This window comes from Colobus angolensis, unplaced genomic scaffold (assembly GCF_000951035.1).
Source record: "Colobus angolensis palliatus isolate OR3802 unplaced genomic scaffold, Cang.pa_1.0 Scaffold193, whole genome shotgun sequence".
NCBI classification, from domain to species: Eukaryota; Metazoa; Chordata; class Mammalia; order Primates; family Cercopithecidae; genus Colobus; species Colobus angolensis.
In genome coordinates this window covers 362,871-387,490 of record NW_012115077.1, presented here as the reverse complement: position 1 = coordinate 387,490, position 24,620 = coordinate 362,871, and the positions used below count along the sequence as shown (strand labels likewise).

The 24,620-nt window shown below is 37.6% G+C and overlaps 1 protein-coding gene across 1 annotated transcript in view; it reads right to left on the bottom strand.

Moving 5' to 3' along the window:
• The window catches only part of NLK (nemo-like kinase), a 156,525-nt gene that overhangs the window by 24,010 nt on the left and 107,895 nt on the right, over window positions 1-24,620 (bottom strand). Inside the window, exons 5-8 of the mRNA XM_011940755.1 lie at window positions 11,532-11,638; window positions 9,168-9,253; window positions 4,149-4,358; window positions 362-463 (exon numbers count right to left, since the gene is read on the bottom strand). Of these exons, the coding sequence (XP_011796145.1) occupies window positions 362-463; window positions 4,149-4,358; window positions 9,168-9,253; window positions 11,532-11,638 (505 nt within the window). The remainder of the gene's footprint in view (window positions 1-361; window positions 464-4,148; window positions 4,359-9,167; window positions 9,254-11,531; window positions 11,639-24,620) is intronic.

Here is a 24,620-nt window from a genome sequence, read left to right as displayed (position 1 = left end):
GTATTTTGGCTCAGTATTTGGAAAGGACATCTTGATATACATGTAGTAGGTTATGGCACTGAGGTCAAAGCTCCAACCCCAGTAATTTTTCCCATAGACACCAATAAATCAGGAGACATAAAACCAAGGGTAATTTATTAGCAAAGGAGCTACAAAAATACGCACTTTCTCCTACAACATTAGGAATGAGATTTTATTTAGTTTGACAAATATTGAACATTTTCTTACTTAGGACCATGATGTTAAAAAAAAAAAAACCCTACAAATAATACATTTGCTTAAAAATCCTTAATAGATTATTCTATTGGAAGGGAAATCTTGCCCCAACAGTTACCAGAAAAATATTCCCCCCTCCTCTCACCTGTTTATGAGGACCCCTGAGTATATGTGCCTTAGCGCCTTCACAAGCTGTCCTCATTGCTTCCAGTGATGGTGTGCCCAACAGATCCGTGATCAAATCCAACTATAAGGAAATAAAATACAGATAGATAGCAATCTCATGGAAGTAACTTTTCATTACTCTTAAATCATAGCCTTAGAGATGTGGACCAAATTTGGGGGAAAAAACCTTAAGACAAGCTCTAGATTAACTGACAGGAGCCCCTACTTTCACTCTCTGGCCTATTAAAAAAGACTTCTAGGAATTTATAATAAATTCCTCACATAAAGGAATTTAAATATATTCCTGTTAATTTATTATTCCTAATATTTAAAATAAATAATCCTGTTATAATTCCTGTTATTTTATTATTCCTATTTATTATTTAAAGGTTCCTCTTTATCCTATTCCTATTTATACTATTATTTATAATATATATAGGATTATCCTATATATCCCATTCCTATTTATCCTATTATTTTAAAGTTCCTATTTATTTATATAAAAGTTCCTATTTATACGAGAGAAATATAGAAATATGTTTTGATAAGCATGACATTCTAAGACTAGAGGAATTTGGGAGTCTGTATCTGTCTGTCCTGCTTTCTTGATACCATAGCATCTAAGATCTTTGCAGAGTTGAACTCCTCTTCTATTGATGGCTAATGACTATTCTTTCCAAACAGTTAATAGAATGGATTCTGATGCTTCAAATGGATGCAGGCTCACCAAGGAGCTAATCCACAAATCGGACACCTGTGATTTAATAAATCCTGAAAACATTCACACCTGCAATGAAAGCTAAGCTCGCCATGCTTGGGCCAGTATACACCCTTTACATTCTAGTCATGCTAGAAATCTCTTACACTGGCAGAAAACTGTGACACTTAGAAAATATGACACTGCATAAGACCACATTTAGTTAGCTGGACACAATAAAAGAGACCAATAAAACAGTCTTCTTGCAAACAAGTCTTTGGGTAGCAAACTATCTTACCAATTTTCTATAGTGTCACAATTGTTCCAACTTCATAACTAATTATCAGTAACATTTCATTTGGATTCCTCCAGGATGGGAAATTCTTACCTAGAGAACACTCTTTTCCTGGTTCTGGGCTTGCCGAATATAAAGCACTATTTATCTAAATAATGGGGTAGCCATCAGCATTACCACCCTACAGGTTAATGGAGATACTTGAGAAGCTTGCTTTCCACAGAAATAAAGATCTCTATACAAAGCTTTTTGGGAAAAGTGTGTAGGTGATACTTTTGGATCTCTAATAACCACACTAAAGGCAGAAGGAAATGACTAGCTTCTAAAAACAAATTGAAACATTCAGAAAGTTGTCTAAAATGGGTCAGATCCATAGATGAGAAACACTTTTATGATGTCTGCTGGTATTGGGTAATTACATCTCAAAGATACAGAGAAAATACAACAGGAAATAATGACTTCCATTAGAAGTTAGAGCCTTTTCCTATTTTAGATCTTCATTTCTCACCCCAGCACATACCAACAATTAGACAGACATGAATTCTCCTGCAGTGGCTATGTCAGACTGCCAAACTGAAGATCTATATATTTCTCTAGCAAATGAGATATCTGAACTCCAGTCCAGTTGCTTCACACTTTCCCTCACATATTTTTTGCAGCAGCAGTTCAAGATTCTTGTTCCATATATAGGATTTGAATACCTCCTTATTATTTTTTACTTAAACTTTTCTGTATGCAAGGTAGTAGTCACATTCATTTTATGACAGCTTATGTCCAGATATGAGAGTCTTATAGGTTAAGTCTGTTAAACTTTACTTTCTAAAGAAATTGAAAATTGAATATTGTCAATAGTACCCAACATTAGATTACATATTATATGTACATAATTTTTTAACACCAGAATCAATTTTTAAGATGTAAAATTAAAAAAAGACAGTTTGAATGTATAGCATAGAAAAATTTAAATGTTGACAAAAGCAGATATAGTTTCTAACCTATTAGGTAAAAATTCTTTGTAGAAAAAGCATAAAAGAAATAATTCTGTCTGGTCAAGTGCATGAATTATTTACAAAGACACAGTAGTCAGTGTGATCTTTTAAAATGTCATTAATCAAATCTTAGTATTCCTTTGGTCAAAACCTTCATTTACGTTTTCTATCACACTTGGAATAAAATCCTAAGGCCTTATTATGTCATCATGGCCAGGTTCTTTCTCACTTTCTGATCTCATCTCCTACAGCGTCTTCCATCACATGCCATCCCTCAAACATGCCATGCTTGTTCCTGCCTCAGGGGCTTTGTTATGGTGGTTGTCCCTCTTCTTGGAACTTCTTCAGCATCTTGCTGCCTCATTTTATGTGGGTGAAATGTTATCTCCTCAGAGAATCCTTTAGTGCCTGCTCTGCTCTGCCACCATTCTCTATCCCTAACCTGGCTACATTTTTCTTTATGGAACTTCCATTACTTGGGATCATATTTATTTGCATACTTATTTTTGTCTCATGTGAAAGTTTCACAAAGGTTAAGAATAACGCTGTCTTATTTACTGCTGTATCCCCAGCGTCCTGGCACACTACCACCATCGTAATTGCAAACATTTACAGAGTGCTTACTATGTGCCAGGCCCCATTTTTCAGCTTTCCTGCTTCATTGTACAACAATCCTCAGAACAGTTTTAGGGGCCAAAAAAAAAAAAAAAAAAAAAAAAAACAACAAAAGAAGAAAAAAAAAAGGAAGAGAGAGGTTAAGTAACTTACCCAAGATTTAACATAAGTGGTGTAGCTAGGATTTGAACCCACCAATCTGATTTCACAGCCTGAGCTCATGGTTACTACATTATTTTCATGCAAGTGAATTAATAAAAAATACCTAGTAATTATCCCTAGAAAATATGTGTAGTAGTGAATAATTACCTTTAAAGACAATTAAAGTAACATGAATAGCTTCTAAAGGATTCTCTCAGATTATATTTTAATCATCTCCTGATGTTCTCTGCCATATTTAGATATTTTAGTACAATAATAAAGCTTAGAAATTTTCCTAAATGTTCAGATTTCAAGAAATCAACACAATAAAAATTTACATTCTAAGCACAAAGTGTAAGTACATTAAGTCACCAATACATTTTCAAGTCAGAGCCATTCACTTAGAAGGAAAAGAGGCCTTCTAACAACTGAAGATTATGCCTGTGCAAATCGTCACAGCAGAGCTCGCGGCTATGCATCAGTGCACATAATAATGTCAACAGGCTGGGTGCGGTGGCTCAAGCTTGTAATCCCAGTACTTTGGGAGGCTGAAGCAGGTGGATCACCTGAGGTCAGGAGTTCGAGACCAGCCTGGCCAACACGGCAAAACCCTGTCTCTAACTAAAAATACAAAAACTAGCCAGGTGTGGTGGAGCGCGCCTGTAATCTCAGCTACTTGGGAGGCTGAGGCAGGAGAATCGCTTGACCCTGGCAGGCGGAGGTTGCAGTGAGCCAAGATGGCACCATTGCACTCCAGCCTGGGCAACAAGCAAAACTCCGTCTCAAAAAAAATAAATAAATAAAATAATTATAATAAATAAAGTCAATACACACTCTAAAGGCTCATAAGTTACAAAATGAATCTCTTTGTAATCTTCAGCTTTATAACTTTCTGAATTTTAAGTGAACCTGAATTTCCTAAAAGCAAATTAGACAGTATAATGAATAAGCCCAAGACACATGTGCAGGATGGATTTTTCCTTCAAATCTGTAACAGAATTAAAACTAAAGCCTTAAATTGAAATCATACCTGCTGAATGGGACTCTGTGCCTGAAACAATATTCTTCGTCCTAGTAGTTCTGCAAAGATACATCCCACAGACCAGATGTCAATAGCATTGCTGTAATGACGGCTGCCCATCAGGATTTCCGGAGCCCGATAATACTGAGTAACAACTTCCTGAGTCATATGACGGGATTCATCTAATTCTTCCACTCTGGCCAATCCAAAATCACAAATCTAAATAGAAAAGGCAGTCAAAACATTGTCAAGCAAATACAAATGAAAGAGTAAAACAAAACATCAAAACCTTGATAGGGCACTGAACTTTGAAACATTTTTTTTGAGACGGAGTCTCACTCTGTCACCCAGGCTGGAGTGCAGTGGCACAATCTCAGCTCACTGCAACCTCCGCTTCCCGGGTTCAAGGGATTCTCCTGCCTCAGCCTCCCAAATAGCTGGGACTATAGGTGCCCGCCACCATGCCTGGCTATTTTTTTTTTTTGTATATTTAGTAGAGAAGGGGTTTAACCATATTGGCCAGGCTGGTCTCAAACTCTTGATCTCAGGTGATCCACCTGCCTTGGTCTCCCAAAGTGCTGGGATTACAGGCGTGAGCCACCGCACCCAGCCACTCTGAAACACTTTTAATGATACAGGTATAGTATATTTATGTCAATATACAATCTGGTTTTATTTGGTTAGAGAGGAAAAAAGTCTCAAACTTACATCATTTTCTTAAAAATATTCTTCTCATCTTTATTAATAAAAACATGTCTGTTTTCAGTTGATAAAGCAAAAAAACTAGGTGAACATAAACGACTTTATTTATTTATTTTTAGACAGGGTCTCACTCTGTCTCACTGGCTGCAGTGCAGTGGCGTGATCGATCTGAGGCTCCTCCCACCTCAGCCCCCTGAGTAGCTGGGACTACAGGTGCGTGCTACCATGCCCAGCTAATTTTTGTGTGTTTTTTTTTTTTTTTTTTTATGTAGGGATGAGGTTTTGCCATATTGTCCAGGCTGGTCCTGAACTCCTGGGTTCAAGCAATCTGCTTGCCTCAGCCTCCCAGAAGTGCTGGGATTACAGGTGTGAGCTACTGCACCTGGCCAAATGCATACTTCTAGGTTTGATTTAGAGACCAACTGTTGGCCAGGCACAGTGGCTTATGCCTGTAATCCCAGGGATTGGGAGGCTGAGGTGAGAAGACTGCTTGAGAGATCAGGAGTTTAAGACCAGGCTGGACAACATAGCAAGATCTCAACTCTACAAAACAATTAAAAAAAAAAAAAAAGCTGGGCTTGGTGGTGTGCAGTGTGCACTTGTAGTCCCGGCTATTCTGGAGGCTGAGGTGGGAGGACTGCATGAGCCCAGGAGTTTGAGACTACAGTGAGCTATTACTGTGCCACCACACTCCAGCCTGGGAGACAGAGTGAGATTGAGACCCTATCTTTAAAAAAAATTTAAAAACCCCGACAAAACCAACTACTTTCAAGACTAGTTTATAGACAAAGATACCATAAGACAAAGGGGTGTATCTTGAAGGCTTCTTAGTGGAGACTACGCCTGTCATCTTTATGAAATATATATAAATTTCTTTAAAGCAATGGGTTTCAAACTGACTCCAGAGGAATCTAGTTCTGACTTTAGGCATTCCATAAATATTATATCCAAACTTCACATGTACTTATCTATTTAAAATACAAATTCACACTCAAATGTATAAATACGTTAAGACGTAGTATACTGTAGAATACTAATGCTACTGGGTTCATTCATTTCTTCATGCCATAAATATTTAAGTTAGTACTTGTTATATTACAGCTGGTATGTTAGAATCTGGAGATACAGTAATAAGTAATAAAGACTGGTTAACTTCTATACAAACTTAAAAATAAACCTTTTCTTGCTATTTCTGCTCAACTGGAAAGTATGCTGAGGGTTACAAGGTGAGCTATTAATAAACAGCAGCAGTGCCACCACCAGCAACTACTGCTTATCTTTAGGAATTAAAATTTTCTTGATATGGGGCAATCAAAACACAACAACTAGGAGCACTGAGGATGAGATCAGATAGTAATGGCCATCTTAACTCCAGTGTTCTCACTGATTAACTTTACAAGTCACAATATTGCAAGTGATAAAATACGATTTTAAATCTGTTTTCTAAATTGAAGTCCCTATATAAGATTTTATTTGAAAAAGAGTTCTGGCAGCTTAAAAAGAAAATCTGAAAACTCCGTTCTAAAGAAAACAAAATTTACTCCCCAATTTTTGGCAATCCCCTCTTTCTGATTTGAATCTACTGTCTGGTTACATCAAATGAATTCAGATGTGTATGTAGGAATAAGTCAGTATGAAGCCACCATCTTAACAACTTAAGAATGCAGGAAAATTTTCCATACTATACAGATAAACCATATAACATAACAACAAAAGCCCAAGTTCATCAAATATGTTCAAATAACATATATATATATATTTTTTTGGGACAGTCTCACTCTGTCATCCAGACTGAAGTGCACCGACACGATCTCGGCTCACTGCAACCTCTGCCTCTCAGGTTCAAACGATTCTCGTGCCTCAGCCTCCTGAGCAGCTGGGACTAGAGGCACGTGCCACCACGCCTGGCTAATTTTTATATTTTTAGTAGAGACAGGTTTTTGCCATGTTGGCCAGGCTTGTCTCAAATTCCTGGCCTCAAGTAATCCGCCCACCTTGGCCTTCCAGTGTTGGGATTACAGGGGTGAGCCACTGCGCCCGGCCAAAATAACATATAATATTTTTAAAACTCTATTACTTGGCCATGACTCTGAGGGTATTTTAAAAAACTAAACCAACAAAAGGAAAGAACACAATTTTTTTCTCGTATATGAAAAAAACCAACCACCCACCCATCCAACAAAAAATGACTTGTTATAAAGCAAATCCCTTATTAAAAACATCAGTATGATTTGTCATTTTTAGCAACTTATCTGGAAGACAACCTGAGTCCAAAATAGGAAGCTAACATGATCAGATAACTAAAAAAATTCCAGCAAAATTATCCATCTTGTGCTTAATAGGAAACAAAACACATTCACAATATGGAAGCATACCGATTTTTAAAAGCGATTTTGTTATAATTATCTTCAATGAATTTGTATGTTTGAGAAGAAAGAACTGGTGTCTGTAGTCTAGCACTCTATTCTGGCTTTTTAAAAGTAGGCCCGTAAGATGAGTCAAAGGAGTGGAGCAAAATTTGTTTGTTCTGATTTGTGTGTTGTGTATTCATGAATGGCATTTTCCTTTAGTTGCCCATTCATACAGTCCAACGTTATAAAACCATAACAAACAATTTGGAAAATGAACTTTAAGCAGTTAATGGCATCAAATATGACAGGTCCTGTACAAAATCCGGTGTGAAGTCTTCCAATCAAAAATCAAAAGAAGAAATTGGCTTAAACGGTCATAAGATTGATTAGGTATGAATAGGACAAAAAAATTTCTAACTATAAGGTTTAAATTTTTTTTTTAAAATAAAAACGATTATGGGGATAAGTTGCAAGTTCTCTTTAAAAAGTGAAAAGGTGGCAGGAAAAACTCAATAACCTATAGAAGGAATACTTTAGATTTTGGGGGCAATTAACTTCTCTGTGGAAACAAAAGACTGAATCACAACATCAGCTATTTTTAGGGAAAATATGAAAAATAGGTTTTCGTCTTTCTAGAGCTAAAATAAGGATGAGGGCTCTTCAAGGCTATAACGAAGGGAGAACTTTCATTCATAAGCAGTATCATCCACCAGCTTTTCAAGAGAACTGACCTACAGTTCAGAGATATCATTTAAAATAAAAAATGAATTTTATTTATACATTTGGTTTTATTACTTAGTTTAACCGCCAGCAACCTAAGTAATAATGATAGTCTTGATTATTTTTAAAGTGGGTAACATTTTAAAAACTTATTTTTCTTCTCAAATATAGCAGTTAAAGGCCCTTATTTCCAATTTCTATTATGAGGAAAAACATAGTGGACCTCTCTCTATTCAAGAGTTCTGCCAATACACATCTGTATTAGAGGTAGGGAAATACAAATATGTGGACTTTGCTATTTGCAAGCCCCTTTTTAAATGAAAGACAATGGCTGTACTAGGGAAGAGAAGTAAAACTGAAACTGATGACTTGAAATTTTGGAACTACTAAATATAATTCTGTAACCAATTCCTCTTCAGAGGAATAATTAAGAATTGGCTACTATACATTATGGAAATACACTGAATAGGTGCCTATTACCCTTTTCCGGTTTGGCATTTTCACTTTTTTTTTTTTGGAGACAGGGTCTCACTCTGTCACCTAGGCTGGAGTGCGGTGGTGCGATCACAATTCACTGCAGCCTTGATGCTCTGGGCTCAGGCGATCCTACTGTCTCAGCCTTCTGAGTAGCTGGGACTATAGGCATGCACAACCATACCTGACTAATTTTTGTATTTTTTATTGAGATGGGGTTTTGTTTGCCCAGGCTGGTCTTGAACTGCCGGGCTCAAGCAATCTGCCCGCCTCAGCCTCCCAAAATGCTGGAATTATAAGGTATGAGCCACCGTGTCTGGCCAGCACTATCACTTTTAAATATGTTTCTACTTCTAACTTTGCTACCTTGGTCAAACAGCATATAGAAATATTAGCTGTGTAAAAATGTAGATGGTCTTCCTAGGAGTCACACTTCATTCTCTTATATAAACAGATGCTTGCTGTTCTAATATTTCTTCTGATATGCACTTCTTTTAATAATGGAACAATCTGTAAAGGAGTCACCTTCTCTATTCTTCTTTCTAGTTACACTGTAATTCCAATTTCAGTGTTTCTAAAACATAGGCAAAATGTCATGGAAAGAACATAAGGCAAGACTACAAATTATTACTATGGCTATGAGTAGTGATATGGAGAAAACTGGCTTAACTTTTGGTAAAGTAATGGAAATGAACTTATTTCTTTCACAAAAATATGTTGTTCTTTAACCTGCCTTGACATTCTTTTTTTTCCCAGGTATTTAAATAAACTGAAAAGCTACCTTTAGAACACAGTTGCTGTTCACAAGGAGATTCCCTGGCTTAATGTCTCGATGTAAAATGCCAGCTGAATGGAGATATTTCAAACCTGAAATAACAAACAGATTTAACTGCAGATATTTAATTCCTTTTACTCAACCAATAATTTTTTAAAAACCTTGGAAGAAAACAGTAGAGGATTTAAAATTGTTCCCTAAATAACTGCATAATGAACATTATTAAAAGCTAGTCTCACCTCAAAATATCATAATTTTGCTACAGTAAAATGTCACCAAAGGTTTGCAAAGTCTAGAGATAATGTCTATAATTTCAACAATTATATAGGTTTAAATGCAGATAAGCTTCTTAGGCACTCGAGTTAAGATCATACTAATAACCTTAGATTGCTAGTCAGTGTGGCTACTGGACTGCTGTTATTGATACTCTTAACCTGCAACTCGGAGCCTTCTCCAACAAAACAGTTTCCATTAACCCACATGGAGCCTTTCCCAGGACAGGTGTTTCACTGATAAGACAAAATTCAGGAACTTGCTCACATTGTCAGTAGTATTCTTTACCACTCAGAATCAAGAGGGTAATGAACCACTTTAAAAATATTTCTGACATCTTAGAAGACCAGTGCCTTCATTCAGTACTGCTAAAGGTCCCAGCCTCAACGTTGAGTCCTTTTTGTGTGCGTTTTTCCTTTTCTTTTTTTTTTTATTTGAGACAGGGTCTTACTCTGTAACCTAGGCAGGAGTGCGGTGGTACGATCACAGCTCACTGAAACCTCAACTTTCCTGGCTCAAGCCATGCTCCCACCTCAGGCTCCTGAGAAGTGGGAACTATGGGCATGTATCACCATATCCGGCTAATGGGTTGAGTCTTTTTTGGATAAAATGTAGCAAATCACATTTTTCACAAGTACAAAAAGAGCCAATATCTTCCTCATTTTCTCCTACCACAGAATATGAACAAATCTATTGGAGGTGAACATTTTTAGTTTTTTTGAGACGGAGTCTCACTGTGTCGCTCATGCTGGAGTGCAGTGACACGATCTTGGCTCACTGCAGCCTCCATCTCCCAGGTTCACTCGATTCTCCTGCCTCAGCCTCCCAAGTAGCTGAGACTACAGGCAAGCGCCACCATGCCCGGCTAAGTTTTGTATTTGTTTAGAGTAGAGTGTAGTTTTGCCATGTTGGCCAGGCTGGTCTTGAATTTCTGACCTCAAATGATCTGCCTGCCTCAGCATCCCAAAGTGCTGTGATTACAGGCATGAATCACCATACCTGGCTTGGAGGTGAGCTTTTTAGTTTTAATATTGCTTATGTGGCCAGGCGCAGTGGCTCACGTCTGTAATCCCAGCACTTTGGGAGGCCAAGGCAGGTGGATCACGAGGTCAGAAGATCAAGACGAACCTAGCTAATACGGTGAAACCCTGTCTCTACTGAAAATACAAAAAAATTAGCTGGGCATGGTGGCAGGCATCTGTAGTCCCAGCTACTTGGGTGGCTGAGGCAGGAGAATGGTGTGAACCTGGGAGGCAAAGCTTGCAGTGAGCCGAGATCGTGCCACTGCACTCCAGCTTCGGCAACAGAGTGAGACTCTGTCTAGAAAAAAAAAGAAGCTTATGTATTTTCATCCTTTTGGCATTTATTTTTCAATCGCTATAAAGAATCTCTTCTATGAATTCTGGGGCGGGTGTGGGGGAAGTATTTTACTTACTAGGTAAGAAAGCTGTTTTAGGTTTAAGCAATTCTCTACTTGTAATGGCAAAATTCTCATGGACATACTTGATGGCCAGAAGAAGTGTCAATAATGTTGGCCCAAATCCTTTCTCAGTCAAGTACGTGCTCTTTAATGAGCCAGTCTATAGAGTTATTTAGCTGGCCCTGTTTATTGGTCTTCCCAATCTACTTTGGTTTTAAGGGTCATTCTGTTTCTCTGGAGTTGGCTTCAGGTATGCCAGCCAATACTCAGACAGGCCCACCTACTGTTGGCTTGCAGGATGGACGTCATCTATAGGGGATATAGTCACTTTTCGCCTGAGTCGTCTGATGACACATATTCCTATTCCGTTGAAAACTAAAGGCTGTTTTGTGAACTTGTGACAAACCATCCTGCTTATTCACCTAGATTAGCCCACTCAACTGCCTAATGAATTTGACAGGGCTTTCTCTTTCATTACTGAAAACAAGAAATATTTGGCAACCCTAAAAAGCTTCTTCATTAACATTAAATATAGAAATTATAAAATATGCTTTGTCAAAAGAAAAAAGTCTTCAGAGAAGAAGAAAACCTTGGAAGGTCAGATTAAAGTCTAAATGAGAAGCAAAACATTTCATTTACAGTGTGACAGCACCTTTTTCTTCATAAAGAAATCTTACCTCGCAAAATCTGATAAAGAAAAACTTTGACATGATCTGAGCTGAGTGGTTGAGGAGAGACGATAATTTTATGTAGGTCACTCTGCATCAATTCTGTGACAACATATCTTGAAGTTTTAAGTTAAGGAGAGTTCAACGAATTCAGTCCCCTACCCCCTCAAAGTGGTGACCAGATCCAAAAAATAACTTCCATTCTCAAGGCTGGAAAAGTGGGCAAAGAAAGCTTCTACACAGCATGACATAGGTGAGAATTCCAGCCCTCACAAGATAAAACACTACTAAAATCAAAAGAACCTACATGTTTAAAAGTCAGCAGAAGTAAACGACCAAATGATTTCCTTATAATCAGCATTATAAAAGACAAAACCAAAGGTAAACATTTTAAATAACAGCCAGGCCAGGAAAAGTATGACGACCAAACAGTCTTGAGTTCTACTTAGACATGTTACAGGAATGTCCTTTGAATCCAAACAAATGGGGATTGGTGATCTCATCTCAGGCCACCATGACACCAATGGAAAAGATCACGACCTATCCAAGTATCCAAGGGTCGTGGCTTGTTTCATTATAAAATATGGTATTCCTAAACACATGTAAAGTAATTAGTTAAGTCTCTCCACAATCTTAGTAATTTAGTTCTTTTATTATTTAACTTTGTATGTATTTATGAAACACCCCTCCCCACTACCACCAGTAGATTTCAAGCTTCCTATACGTTGTACTCTGTTGTATGTTTAGGGTTTTGCTCAATGGACACATGGCAGATGATGAAAGGCTGGAGCCTGGAGAGCCATGGAGATGGAATCCAAGACTCTTGTGAAGCACATGAGTGTTAGATACATTAGAGAAGCAAAAGTATGGTAAATCTTAAAATTTAAGTATTAAGTTTTCTTAAGGCAATTTCTAATTTAATGTTTTAGCAAAAACAAGTAGGAAAGGGGATAACTTGGGAACAGGGAGGAGAAATGGTAACAGCCTTTGACAAAAGCAATTGAAAACTCCCTCCTCCTCGAGACATTTTTTCCAAATTGCTTTAGTCTCCTTTTTTCTTCAACCACTGTACGCTGAAATGACCCATGGCTGCTGGTCCTCAGTCCTCTTCCCTATCCATACTCATGGATACTTGGATCCAGTCCCATGTCTTTAAATAATATCCATGCTGATGACTCCCAAATTTCTCTCTCTAGTTAATCTTCTTTCCTTAAGTGCAGACTTGTATATCAAACTGCCTATTATTTCCCCTGGATACCTAATTGACATTTCAAACTAACAAGTCCAAAACTGTCCAAATCCTTCTTAGTTGCTCGCACCACAAACCACATCAAGGAGTTATCCTTGACTCCCCCTTTCTCTTTCACCATACCTCCAATTTTCGGAAAATCCTTCAAAATTTAGCCAGAATTAACGCCACTTCTTATATCCACTGCTACTACTCTGGCCCAAGACTGCTATATTTCTAAAACACAGCAGCCAGGATAAATGTTTTTTTACTATTATATTTTTTATTTTGCCTATATACTGAAATTTACTTTATTATATAGAAAATATAATTTTTAAGGCTTTATTAGACATTCTAAGATATTTTAATCTTAGGTTTTATCATCCAGATTCTTTCCAAAGAAATATATTCTATTTCATAATGAAAGTTAATGAGAAAATGATATTTGGCATGTAGGATTCACTTATAGGACAGTTTTCAGTGACATGTTAAAATTATTCTATAAAATGATGAAGAGTTAAATAATGACATCAGGGTTACAGTTTTTAATAGTTTTTATTCAAACTATTTTTCTTAAAAAATTTTCAAACACACAAAAAATTACACAGAGATGATCCATATACACACTTACCACCTAGAATCTACACTGCATATTTTGCTATATTTGCTTTGTCACACATCTATCTATTGCTCTTTCCATCCATCAATTCATCCAAAACTGGATGCATTTCACAGAATGATCTTGTAGGATGAAGGCCAAATTATGTCACTTTTCTGCAAAAGCTTTCCATTTCATTTAAGAGCAAAAGCCAGTCCTTAAAATGGTCTCACAGGCCATAAATCATTTGGCCTTCTTACTTCTCTGACCTCTTCTATTGTTTTCTTCCTGGATATTCTCTGAACATGCTAGACACACTCCAACCTTAGGCCTTAGCTATTCCCTCTTCATGGACTGTACTTCCTGACATCTATTTGGTTAACTCTTTCACGTCCTTTGTGGTTTTGCTCCAATTTTATCTTTCATATGAGGCCTACATCAACCACTCTGACACTACACTATAGTCAGGCGTCATATAATGATGTTTGGTTGATGATGGACCACATGTATAAAGGTGGCAACGGTGCTGAAAATTCCTATTGTATTGCCTAGGGGTGTCTTGGTGACTAACCCTGTGCAGGCTTAGGCTAATGTATATGTTTGTGTCTTATTTTAAAAAGTGAAAAAGCAACTCAGACCTCAACTCTACAAAAAATTCAGCCAGGTGTGGTGGCTTGCGCCTGTAGTTCCAGCAGTTACTAAGGACATTGATGTGGAAGGATTACCTGACCCTGGGAGGTCAAGGTTGTGGTAAGCCATGACTGCACCACTGCAATTCAGCCTAGGAAACAGAGTGAGAAAAATAAATAAATAAAAAGAAAAAAATATTTTTATATAGCTGTACAATGTCCCTGTGTTTTAAGCTAAGTGTTAATACAAAAGAGTAAAATATTTAACAAAATTTAAAAGTTTAGAAAGTAAAAAAAGTTACAGTAAGCTAGGGTTAATTTATATTAAAGAAACATTAAAAAAAGAAACTTAGGAGGTGGAGGAGGAAAAAAATAAACTTAGTGTAGCTTAAGAGCACAGAGTTTATAAAGTCTATAGTAATGCACAGTAATGTTTTAGGCTTTCAGATTCACTAACCACTCACTGACACACCCAGAGCAATTTCCAGTCCTGCAAGCTCCATTCTTGTTAAGTGCCTTATACAGGCGTACCATTTTTATCTTTTATATCATATTTTTACTATACCTTTTCTATGTTCAGATACGTTTAGATATATAAATACTTATTATTGTGTTAAAACTGCCTACAGTATTCAGTACGGTAACATGTTGTACACTTGTACAGGTTTGTAGCCTAGGAGCAATAGGTTATACCATACAGCTTAGATGTGTAATAGGCTAGACCATCTGGGTTTGTGTAACAACCTGTACTCCCTGTCTATTTGCTATCCCCTTGCACAGCTTTACTTTTTCTTCTTCCCTTAGTAGTTATTATCCTATAATTTCCTTATGTTTATTCTGTCTGTATTGCCAAGCCTGCACCATAAAGGCAAGGGTTTTTGTCTGTTTTGTTCAAAAATCTATCCCAAACTCTTAGAATAGTGTCTGCACATAGTAGGTCCCTATAAATATTTGATGAATTAATGTATATTGAGTACCTGCTAGGTACTAGGTACTCTACTAAGTATTTTAAATATATAATCTCACCTAATTTTCACAGTTACTCTACAAGGTATGTAGTGGTACCCTAAATTTAGATAAAGAAACTGACATTAACAGAAGACAATCTGCCTACAGTTACATAGTAGTGAAGCTTTTAGATCTGATCATGTCTAAAATTGCTTCAATGGTTCTATGCAATTTCGGATTTATCTTCTTTTCTTATTCTTTTTTTAAAGTAACATTTTTAAAAATTCTAATAAAGTAGGCCAGGTGGGTGGCTCATGCCTGTAACCCCAGCACTTTGGCAAGCCCAGGAGGGTGGACTGCTTGAGCCCAGGAGCTCGAGACCAGCCTGGGCAACATGGAGAAATCCCATCTCTATAAAAAATTTAAGAAATAGGTCAGGTGCGGTGGCTCACGCCTGTAATCCCAGCACTTTGGGAGGCTGAGGCAAGTGGATCACTTGAGGTCAGGAGTTTGAGACCAGCCTGGCCAACATGGTGAAACCCTGTCTCTACTAAAAATACAAAAACTAGCTTGATATGGTGGTGGGTACCTATAGTCCCAGTTACTTGGAGGCTGAGGCAGGAGAACCACTTTAACACAGGAGGCAGAGGTTGCAGTGAGCTGAGATCGTGCACCTGCACTCCAGCCTGGATGACAGAGCAAGACTTTGTCTTAAAAAAAAAATTTTTTTTAAGAAATAGATGAGCGTTGTGGCTGGTGCCTGTAGTCCCAGCTACTCAGGAGGCTGAGGTGGGAGGATCACTTGAGCCCGGGAGGCAGGGGTTGCAGTGAGCCCTGATCTTGCCACTGCACTCCAGCCTGGGTAACAGAGTGAGACCCTGTCTCAAAAACAAACAAAACCCCCCACAACTATCACAAAATATACTAAATGTTCATTGCGTTCTTTATAGAATAATTTCAACTAATAAATGCAGAAACAATTATAGAATTAGAAAAAAAATCACAGTTTTGCAATCTCTGGAGCTAGGCACCATCAGTAGCTGGTAAAATCACTTGAAAAGGATGAGTGTGAGACTGACATCACTTCAATCCACCACTCAATCTTAGCATAATTTAATGTGGAACAAGAATATTATGTTTGTGATATGCACACCACTGTCTAGAAGTATTCATGCCCCAAAAAACTTAATTTGAATGTAATCAATCATCTAGCTCTAATGACCAGTTAACTAGAAATATGTGGAATTAAAAAACAAGACATTAAGAAGAAGCAATCTGCTAAACACACAATGTGGACCACTCTTCAGGAAAAAATTATCTAACAAATCAATGACCATCCCCCTCCCACTGCCACAAAAAAAAATGTGTGTTATGGGGTGAAGGGCAGGCAGAAATGTTTGGGATAAGAGACTCAAGAGACATAATAACCACACGTACATGTGAACTTTGTTTAGATCCTTATTCAAAAAGTGACTCTTGAGGCAATCAGAGAACAGATATTAAGGAATTAGCTAATTTTATTAGGTGTGATAATGGCATAATGGTTGTTTTCAGATACTTATCTGTTAGAAATTCACATTTAAGTATTTATAGGTGGGATAATGTGATGTTTGGTTATCTACTTTAAAATACTCCAGCCCTCCTTTTCCTTCCCCTCAATAAAAAGGAATAGAGGAAATGAGATTGGCAAAATGATTAAATATTGTTAAAGCTGAGCATGAGGTACATAAGTTATATACTTACATACTACTACCTCTTATATTTTTGTATATATTTTTGCATATTTTGTATATATTTTTATATATTTTGAAAATTTCCAGAATAGTTTTCTTAAACTTCATTGTAGAAAATATAAAATATATTAAAAAAGCAAGAATATTAAAAATATCCAGCATTCTACCTCTTTGGGTGAACGATAACATTTTGATGAAAATAATGTGCATGAGTACATGCATGTATATTTAAAATAAAACTGGTATTATATACTTTTTTAAATATTTTAAGTTCTAGGGTACATGTGCACAATGTGCAGGTTACATATACAAGAGCCATGTTGGTTTGCTGCACCTATCAAATCGTCATTTACACTAGGTATTTCTTCTAATGCTATCCCACCCCCAGCCCCCCACCCCCTGACAGGCCCTGGTGTGTGATGTTCCCTGCCCTGTGTCCAAGTGTTCTCATTGTTCAATTCCCACCTATGAGTGAGAATATGCTGTGTTTGGTTTTCTGTCCTTGTGATAGTTTGCTGAGAATGATGGTTTCCAGTTTCATCCATGTCCCTGCAAAGGACATAAACTCATTCTTTTTTATGGCTGCATAGTATTCCGTGGTGTATATGTGCCACATTTTCTTAACCCAGTCTATCATTGATGGACATTTGGGTTGGTTCCAAATCTTTTGCTATTGTGAATAGTGCCACAATAAACATATGTGTGCATGTGCCTTTATAGCAGCATGATTTATAATCCTTTGGGTATATAACCAGTAATGGGATCGCTGGGTCAAATGGTATTTCTAGTACTAGATCCTTGAGGAATCGCCACACTGTCTTCCATAATGGTTGAACTAATTTATACTCCCATTAACAGTGTAAAAGTTTTCCTATTTCTCCACATCCTCTCCAGCATTTGTTGTTTCCTGACTTTTTAACTTTTCTGTTGCCTGTTCTTTTAATAAAATGTAAGGATCTAAACACAAAACAAGCAAAGGAATCCCTTGCTTATCGCATTCAATGGTCTAATAATGCAGAATTTTAATGACTGCATAGTGTTCTAACGTGTGGATATATTATAATTCATTTAACCAAGTGATCATTGTTAAAAAGCTATTTCTAATTTTACTTTTTGAGATGGAGTCTTGCTCTGTCACCCAGGCTGGAGTGGAGTGCCGTGATCTCAGCTCAGAATTCTGCAGCCTCCATTTCCCAGGTTCAAGCGATCCTCGTGCCTCAGCCTCCCGAGTAGCTAGCATTAGAAGCGCACACCACTGTGCCCAACTAATTTTTTTATTTTTAGTAGAGATGGGGTTTTGCCAGGCTGGTTTTTAACTCCTGACCTCAAGTGATCTGCCCACCTCAGTATCCCCAAGTGCTGGGATTACAGGTGTGAGCCACTGAGACTGGGCTATTTTTAACTATTTTAAATAACCTTGAGATAAACATCGTATACATAGAATTTTATGTGGATCTGAGGATATTATATATCCTTTTTTTCTTTTCTTTTCTTTTTTTTTGAGACGGAGTCTCTCTCTGTCGCCCAGGCTGGAGTGCAGTGGCGCGATCTCGGCTCACTACAAGCTCCACCTCCTGGGTTTACGCCATTTTCCTGCCTCAGCCTCCCGAGTAGCTGGGACTACAGGCGCCCGCCATCTCGCCCGGCTAGTTTTTTGTATTTTTAGTAGAGACGGGGTTTCACTGTGTAGACCAGGATGGTCTCGATCTCCTGACCTCGTGATCCACCCATCTCGGCCTCCCAAAGTGCTGGGATTACAGGCTTGAGCCACTGCGCCCGGCCTATATATACTTTAAAAAAGTTTTAAAATACTGTAAACTCCATGATATTATATATATTCTTTTATATCATTTTACATGCTTAAATAGTACTCCATTTTACGTAATATGTCAGGAGTTAAGTCATTTCCTGCCACTGGATGTTTACAATATTATTGTTTCACTATTATGTAGCTCTGTGGGAGTGCTTAGAGCTTTAAGGTATTATTTCATGAGGAACCCTCAGTTATATATAGATCCTCCTTCCTGGGTCAAGCATTTATTCAGGAGAGTTCTCCAATCTTCCTTCTGAGGATGAATAGGTCAGGCTGCCAGAATTCTATGTTAGTGGGTGTCCAGGGAATAAACTTTTAGTCTCCAGCAGAGTGGGGGAAGAAGATCTGAGCATCTTACTACTTCTAAAACAGTCTTGCAACCAATCCGATGTTTAGGCCCACCTGTACTCCCACTTTCTGAGATAATTGATGCCTCTAATTCCTGAGACTTTCTGACATTCTGTAGCAAATCAACCTGTTTCTGGGTTCTCATTACTGCCACCTTAGATTTCTGCCTTTTCTAGTCTGAATTTGTAACCCTTTAGTGAAATTTAAGGGGACTACAGGAAGGAATGGTAGTAAAGATTTATGTTCTATCCACTGTGTTTTAAGGTTGAAAACTCTTTACATGTTTATTGGCCATGCATATGTGTGACCATGAAAGACAGAAAAAAAAAAAAAAAAAAAGCAAGAGTGAGAGCAAACTGTTCCTGTCCTTTGCTCAATTTTCTACAGGGATGATAATTTTTTTGTAATACTGCTTCTCATATTAAGGATATTAACCCGCTAGTATGTACTGAAAATTTCTTTTCCACTAGGAAGTCACAGGATGGTGATATCAAAAAACTGCTGCTTGCACCTTTAAGTCTTAATCAGAAGTCCCAATACTCTTGAGTTGCACTGGTTCTAGAATTCTCAAGGGAGAGGAAACAAAGGACCATTACACAGAAAAAACCCAAACAACAAAACAAAAACAAAAATTTCACAATTGCCATCCCTGTATTAAGTGTTTTGTTATGTTCTGAGTATCTGTGTCTTCCCCAAAAATCATAGGTTGAAATGCTAACCCCCAAGAAGATGTGATTAAGAGGTGGGACCTTTGGGAGGTGATTACGTCATGAGGGCAGAGCCTCTCTATAAAAAGAGGCCTAATGGAGTTTGTTAGTCCTTTCCACAATGTTAGGTTATAGTTAAAGACTGTCAACTAGGAAATGGGCCCTCAGCAGACACCAAATCTGCCAGTACTGTGATTTTGGACTTCCCAGCCTCCAGAACTGTCAGAAATAAATTAGTGTTGTTTATAAACCACTCAGTTTATGGCATTTTGTTATAGCAGAATGGATGGACTAAGACAATTATCAACTTGAGCTTTTGTTTTTTTTTTTTTTTGAGGTGGAATTTCACTCTTGGTGCCCAGGCTGTAGTGCGATGGCACGATCTCGGCTCACCACAACCTCCACCTCCCAGGTTCAAGCTATTCTCCTGCCTCAGCCTCCTGAGTAGCTGGGACTACAGGCATGTGCCACCATGCCCGGCTAATCTTTATATTTTTAGTAGAGATAGGGTTTCTCCATGTTGGTCAGGCTGGTATTGAACTCCCGACCCCAGGTGATCTGCCTGCCTTGGCCTCTCAAAGTGCTGGGATTACAGGTGTGAGCCACTGGGTCTGGCCGAAACTTGAGCTCTTATACAGGAAAATAATAATAATAATAATCCTGAAGTACCAATAACCAGGCATGGTGGCTCATGCCTATAATCCCAACATTTTGGGAGGTCAAGGCAGAAGGATTACTTAAGCTCAGCAGTTCAAGACCTGCCTGGGCATCTTAACGACACCCTGTCTCTACAAAAAAAATAAAGTTAGCTGGGCATGGTGGCATGCATCTATAGTCCTGGCTACTAGGGAGGCTGAGGTGGGAGGATCACTTGAGCCTAGGAGGTCGACGCTGCGGTGAGCCATGATTGCACCACTGCACTCCCACTGGGTGACAGAGTGAGTCCCTATCTCAAAAAAAAAAGTACAAAGCATTTATGTGTATGGGATGTCAGTCAGATCTGCTGAGTTTATTGACTTTTTTTTTTTTTTTGCTTTTGCCAGGATTGAAGAGTTCTTCCATGGATGTGAAGAACAGATTATATTCTATTCTACTTCACATATCTTCAAAATTGGCAGCCAAGTTGTGATGCCAGAATCCTTACTGTTAGTAGTGACAGTTGGTAAGCTCGCAAGCAGCAGAGAGAAAACATCTTAATTTTTAAGTTTATCAGGTTGAAATCATAGTGCTGGCACTTCGAAAATCTTGCTTTGACTTATAAATTTATAAATGAAACAAACTGATACAAAAGCCAAAAACAGAGGATAAGCATGAAATAATGTCATGTGCTTTCTTCTAACAGTGACTACATTTTCAAAGAAAGGAGAAAATGGAAAACTGACTGGAGGGAGTACTGCTCTAAGCAGATATTTTGTAACTAAGTACTTATTTCAGAAAAAGAAATCTGACATTTCATCTAGCATTATGAAACCTATCAGGTCAGGGTGTTGCTTACCCTATACCTGCTGGATTTGAATGGACAAACTGAACTATTTTTGACCAACAATAACACTTTCATATGATTCAACACAGAGCAAAGTATTAACAGATATCAAAAAACTGAAAAGGTATTCAAAATGAATATAGAGCATGATTTCAAATGGTAAGTCAATTCCCTCATACTAAGACCACATACACACGTGCATAATTTCTCACAAAATATAAACTAGCAGCCCTTCTGCAAAGCACAAATGACTACATCACTGTGTCACTATCTTCAGGATCCATGAACTTCAAAAACCTTTCATTCAACCTTCTATTATCTATTATAATATTTAAAAAAGCAGAGTTTAAAATAATGCTACTTTTATATCTCTGCTTCTTGAGAAGATGACAGGTTGGGTTAAAAAAGAATAGGGGCAGGTTAATTAACTTTAATTAACTGGAAAGTTCAGGGCAAAATACATAGAGCTCCTGTCTACCTCTACCATTTCCCACTTACCCTTGTGCAGAAAAGCTTTCCCTGTCTTTAGTGTCTTTTAAACATAAAAGACTGGAAAATTTTAAATATAGGATTTTTATAAACTGATTAAAACAGCCACTTTGCAGAGAATACGTTTTGTCAAGCTTTAGTTTAGCAAAGTAAATTCTTAGGGGAAATACATTTTTTCACTCCATGAATAATGCAGTGTTTTTCTTTATAGAAAACAATGTAACAACCAGGTCAACATTTTAAAATTTTCTTTGGAAAATAATTCCTGAATTTGAAGCTTTAACAATATAGCTTCAAAAATTCAGAAGCAATACACACCACCTTATGATACGGTTTTTGCTTTGCTCTAGCAGAAATCCTCTGAAGTCTCAATCCCCAGCATAATGTCTCCCAGATGTCTCAACTAGTTGCCATGCCAACTAAAGCAGCTTAAATTAAATGAGGTCCTGAAAAGGCACCTGCATCACTCCAGGTCTGTTGCACATTAAATAAAGCTCTCTTGACAGGGATTCAGAGGTGCCATTAACTTGAACAGCATCTATCTGATTATTGTTTCTGAGAAATTTAACGAGGGTCTCCAAACAAGAGTGAAAACAGGGTGCTCCTTCCCTCTCCCGGTCTTTCTAAATGGGACAGCCACTCCAACAGCTGGTGCACCCACTGGGTCAATGAACTTGCTATGGCCCTTTAAGTTACCATTGGATGAAGATAAACTATAGGACCAAAGTTAAGGCTTTCAGAAGAATATGAGCAGATTAACCACCTCTCCTATTTAAACGTGCCATTAAAAATATGATTGTTAAAAACACACTGTGCATGGTATGTCAACCTCAAAGTGATTTGAACAGCCCTACTATAAAACAAATTGCTGCTGATTGCAGCAATTAGTTAAGTAGCTCCATGAAATATGGATTCCAAATGTACTGATTTGCTTCAAAAAAAAACCTGAATGATGCAAATGTTTTGGTGGGGGTGGGGGAGGAGGGTAGCTCTGATGTCTCAGGCACCCAAGAGAAATAACAATGTCTCTGTATTGTTTTAAAGAGTTAATTTTTAAAAATAGTATTTCGAGCTTTTTTACTGCTTTCTCATGTTAGTCACTGGAGAACATCACTTAAAAGAAACACAAACTTGGGCTAGAGAGGTTAGATTCTTTACCCAAGGTCACATTCCCAGTCAGTAAAAAGCCAAGACTAGCTCAGGTTTCCTGACTCCTCATCTAGTGCTCTCTCCACTCCCACCAAGCTGTACCCATGGAAACTTGCCTTTACAGGTCTGTTATTCCAAGTTCTTAACCAAATATCACCACCATATGCAGGTTTCTATGAAACAAAAAACAGTTGAATTATTCTTAATTATGGGCTATAAGGAGAAGAAAAGGAGAAAGGATTGGTTAATGTTTGTTTGAAGCTACTATGTGCCACTTCATATGTGATCTCATTTAATCTTCATAACACCTACTTTATAGCCGCTGTATTTCTATTTAAGAAATAAGCACACTGAGGCTGGGAGAGGTTAAGCTGCTCTACACAGTTTGCATTTAAATCTAGACTGTAATGATTCTGAAGTCTGACCCTTTCCATGAAGTTATATTACCTCTATTTGTTTACTATTAAAAGAGAAAATGAAATACATGAGACTGCCATTACTTAAATGTTGCAAAAACCAGGCTTCAAGCAAAATCAGAAAATCAATATTGTATTACATAATGTGGTATTCCTTTCCTTGCCATGTTTTTTCCAAATAAGAAGTCACCGTCTTCATTCTTCAACAAATTTTGAATAGCAGCATGTACAAGATGCCAATCTAGGTACTAGAAATGCAGAGGTGTACAAGACAGCCCACTGCTTTCACTGAGAAACTCAACAGCCTAACAAGGGAGACACATAATTAAACAAGCAACTGCAATTCACTCAAAGATTACAACACTGTTACGGCTATTCATCTCATAAAGCTCCTTAGGTTCTGCTTTCGAATTGAATAAGCCAGACTTGCCATCATAGAGCCACCAGGAATAAAAGCAACAAAGTTGCACAACAAAGATATATTCTTCTAAAGAGATAAATCTCTAAATTAGAATTACTAATTTCCAATAACTAAAGAGATTTCAACAAGTGAGAAACCATCAAAAAAAAGCTTTCTTCAGCACCTACAAATTACTGAATCAGATGTGCAAACTAGTTGGCGATTTATCTATACTGTATAAAAAACATATACACTCATATTTGGTTTCCTAAAATGGTTCATCCTTAACAAATTTATTTAAGCCAGGCACAGTGGCTCATACCTATAAACCCGGCATTTTGGGAGACCGAGGCAGGAAGATCGCTTATAGTCAGAAGTTCGAGACCAGCCTGGGCAACATAAAGAGATCCTGTCTCTACAAAAAATTTTAAAAATTAGCTGGCTGTGGTGGTGTGCACCTGTATTCCCAGCTACTTGTGCCTAAGGTGAAAGGATTTTAAGTTTAAGCCCAGGAGTTCGAGGCTGCAGTGAGCCCTGTTTGCCACTGCACTCCAGCCTTGGTGACAGAGCAAGATCCTGTCTCAAAAAAAAAAAAGTTTTTTAAAAACAACATGAAAAGTAATAAAAATAAAATGAACATTTACTGAGTGCTCACTATTTGCAAGACACTTCTTTAAGTACTTTACATGAACTATTTCATGAATCCCCACAACACAAGTAGCAGGTTATGCTAAAAAACTAATTTTTCTCTTTTTGAGGTTTAGTCTTTCCTTTCGGAAGAAACTGAATCCAAAGACACCTGAAGTAACTGCTCAATCCACCCAAGTACTTTTATGCATTTCTTCCAGCACCTGAATTTTAGTTTTAGTTCTGTTACTGGCAGAACACAACCACAAATAAGAAATAATCCCACATTTGCAGAGGATTTATCTGTTTGCTGAAAAGTATTTTTGAGCTTACCATGCCACTTTTAACATAGGTCACCTCATTTAATCCTTATAACAACATGTGGCTATTTCCACATAACAAGTCTAAACTGCTAGTGAAGAAATGTCTGACAAATAATGATACCCTTTTGACCAATGACTTAAAAATAAAAAGGATAAAAAAATCAAGAGGCAAATTTTGCTACCTCATTCTCTTTGTCTCAGTGTCTT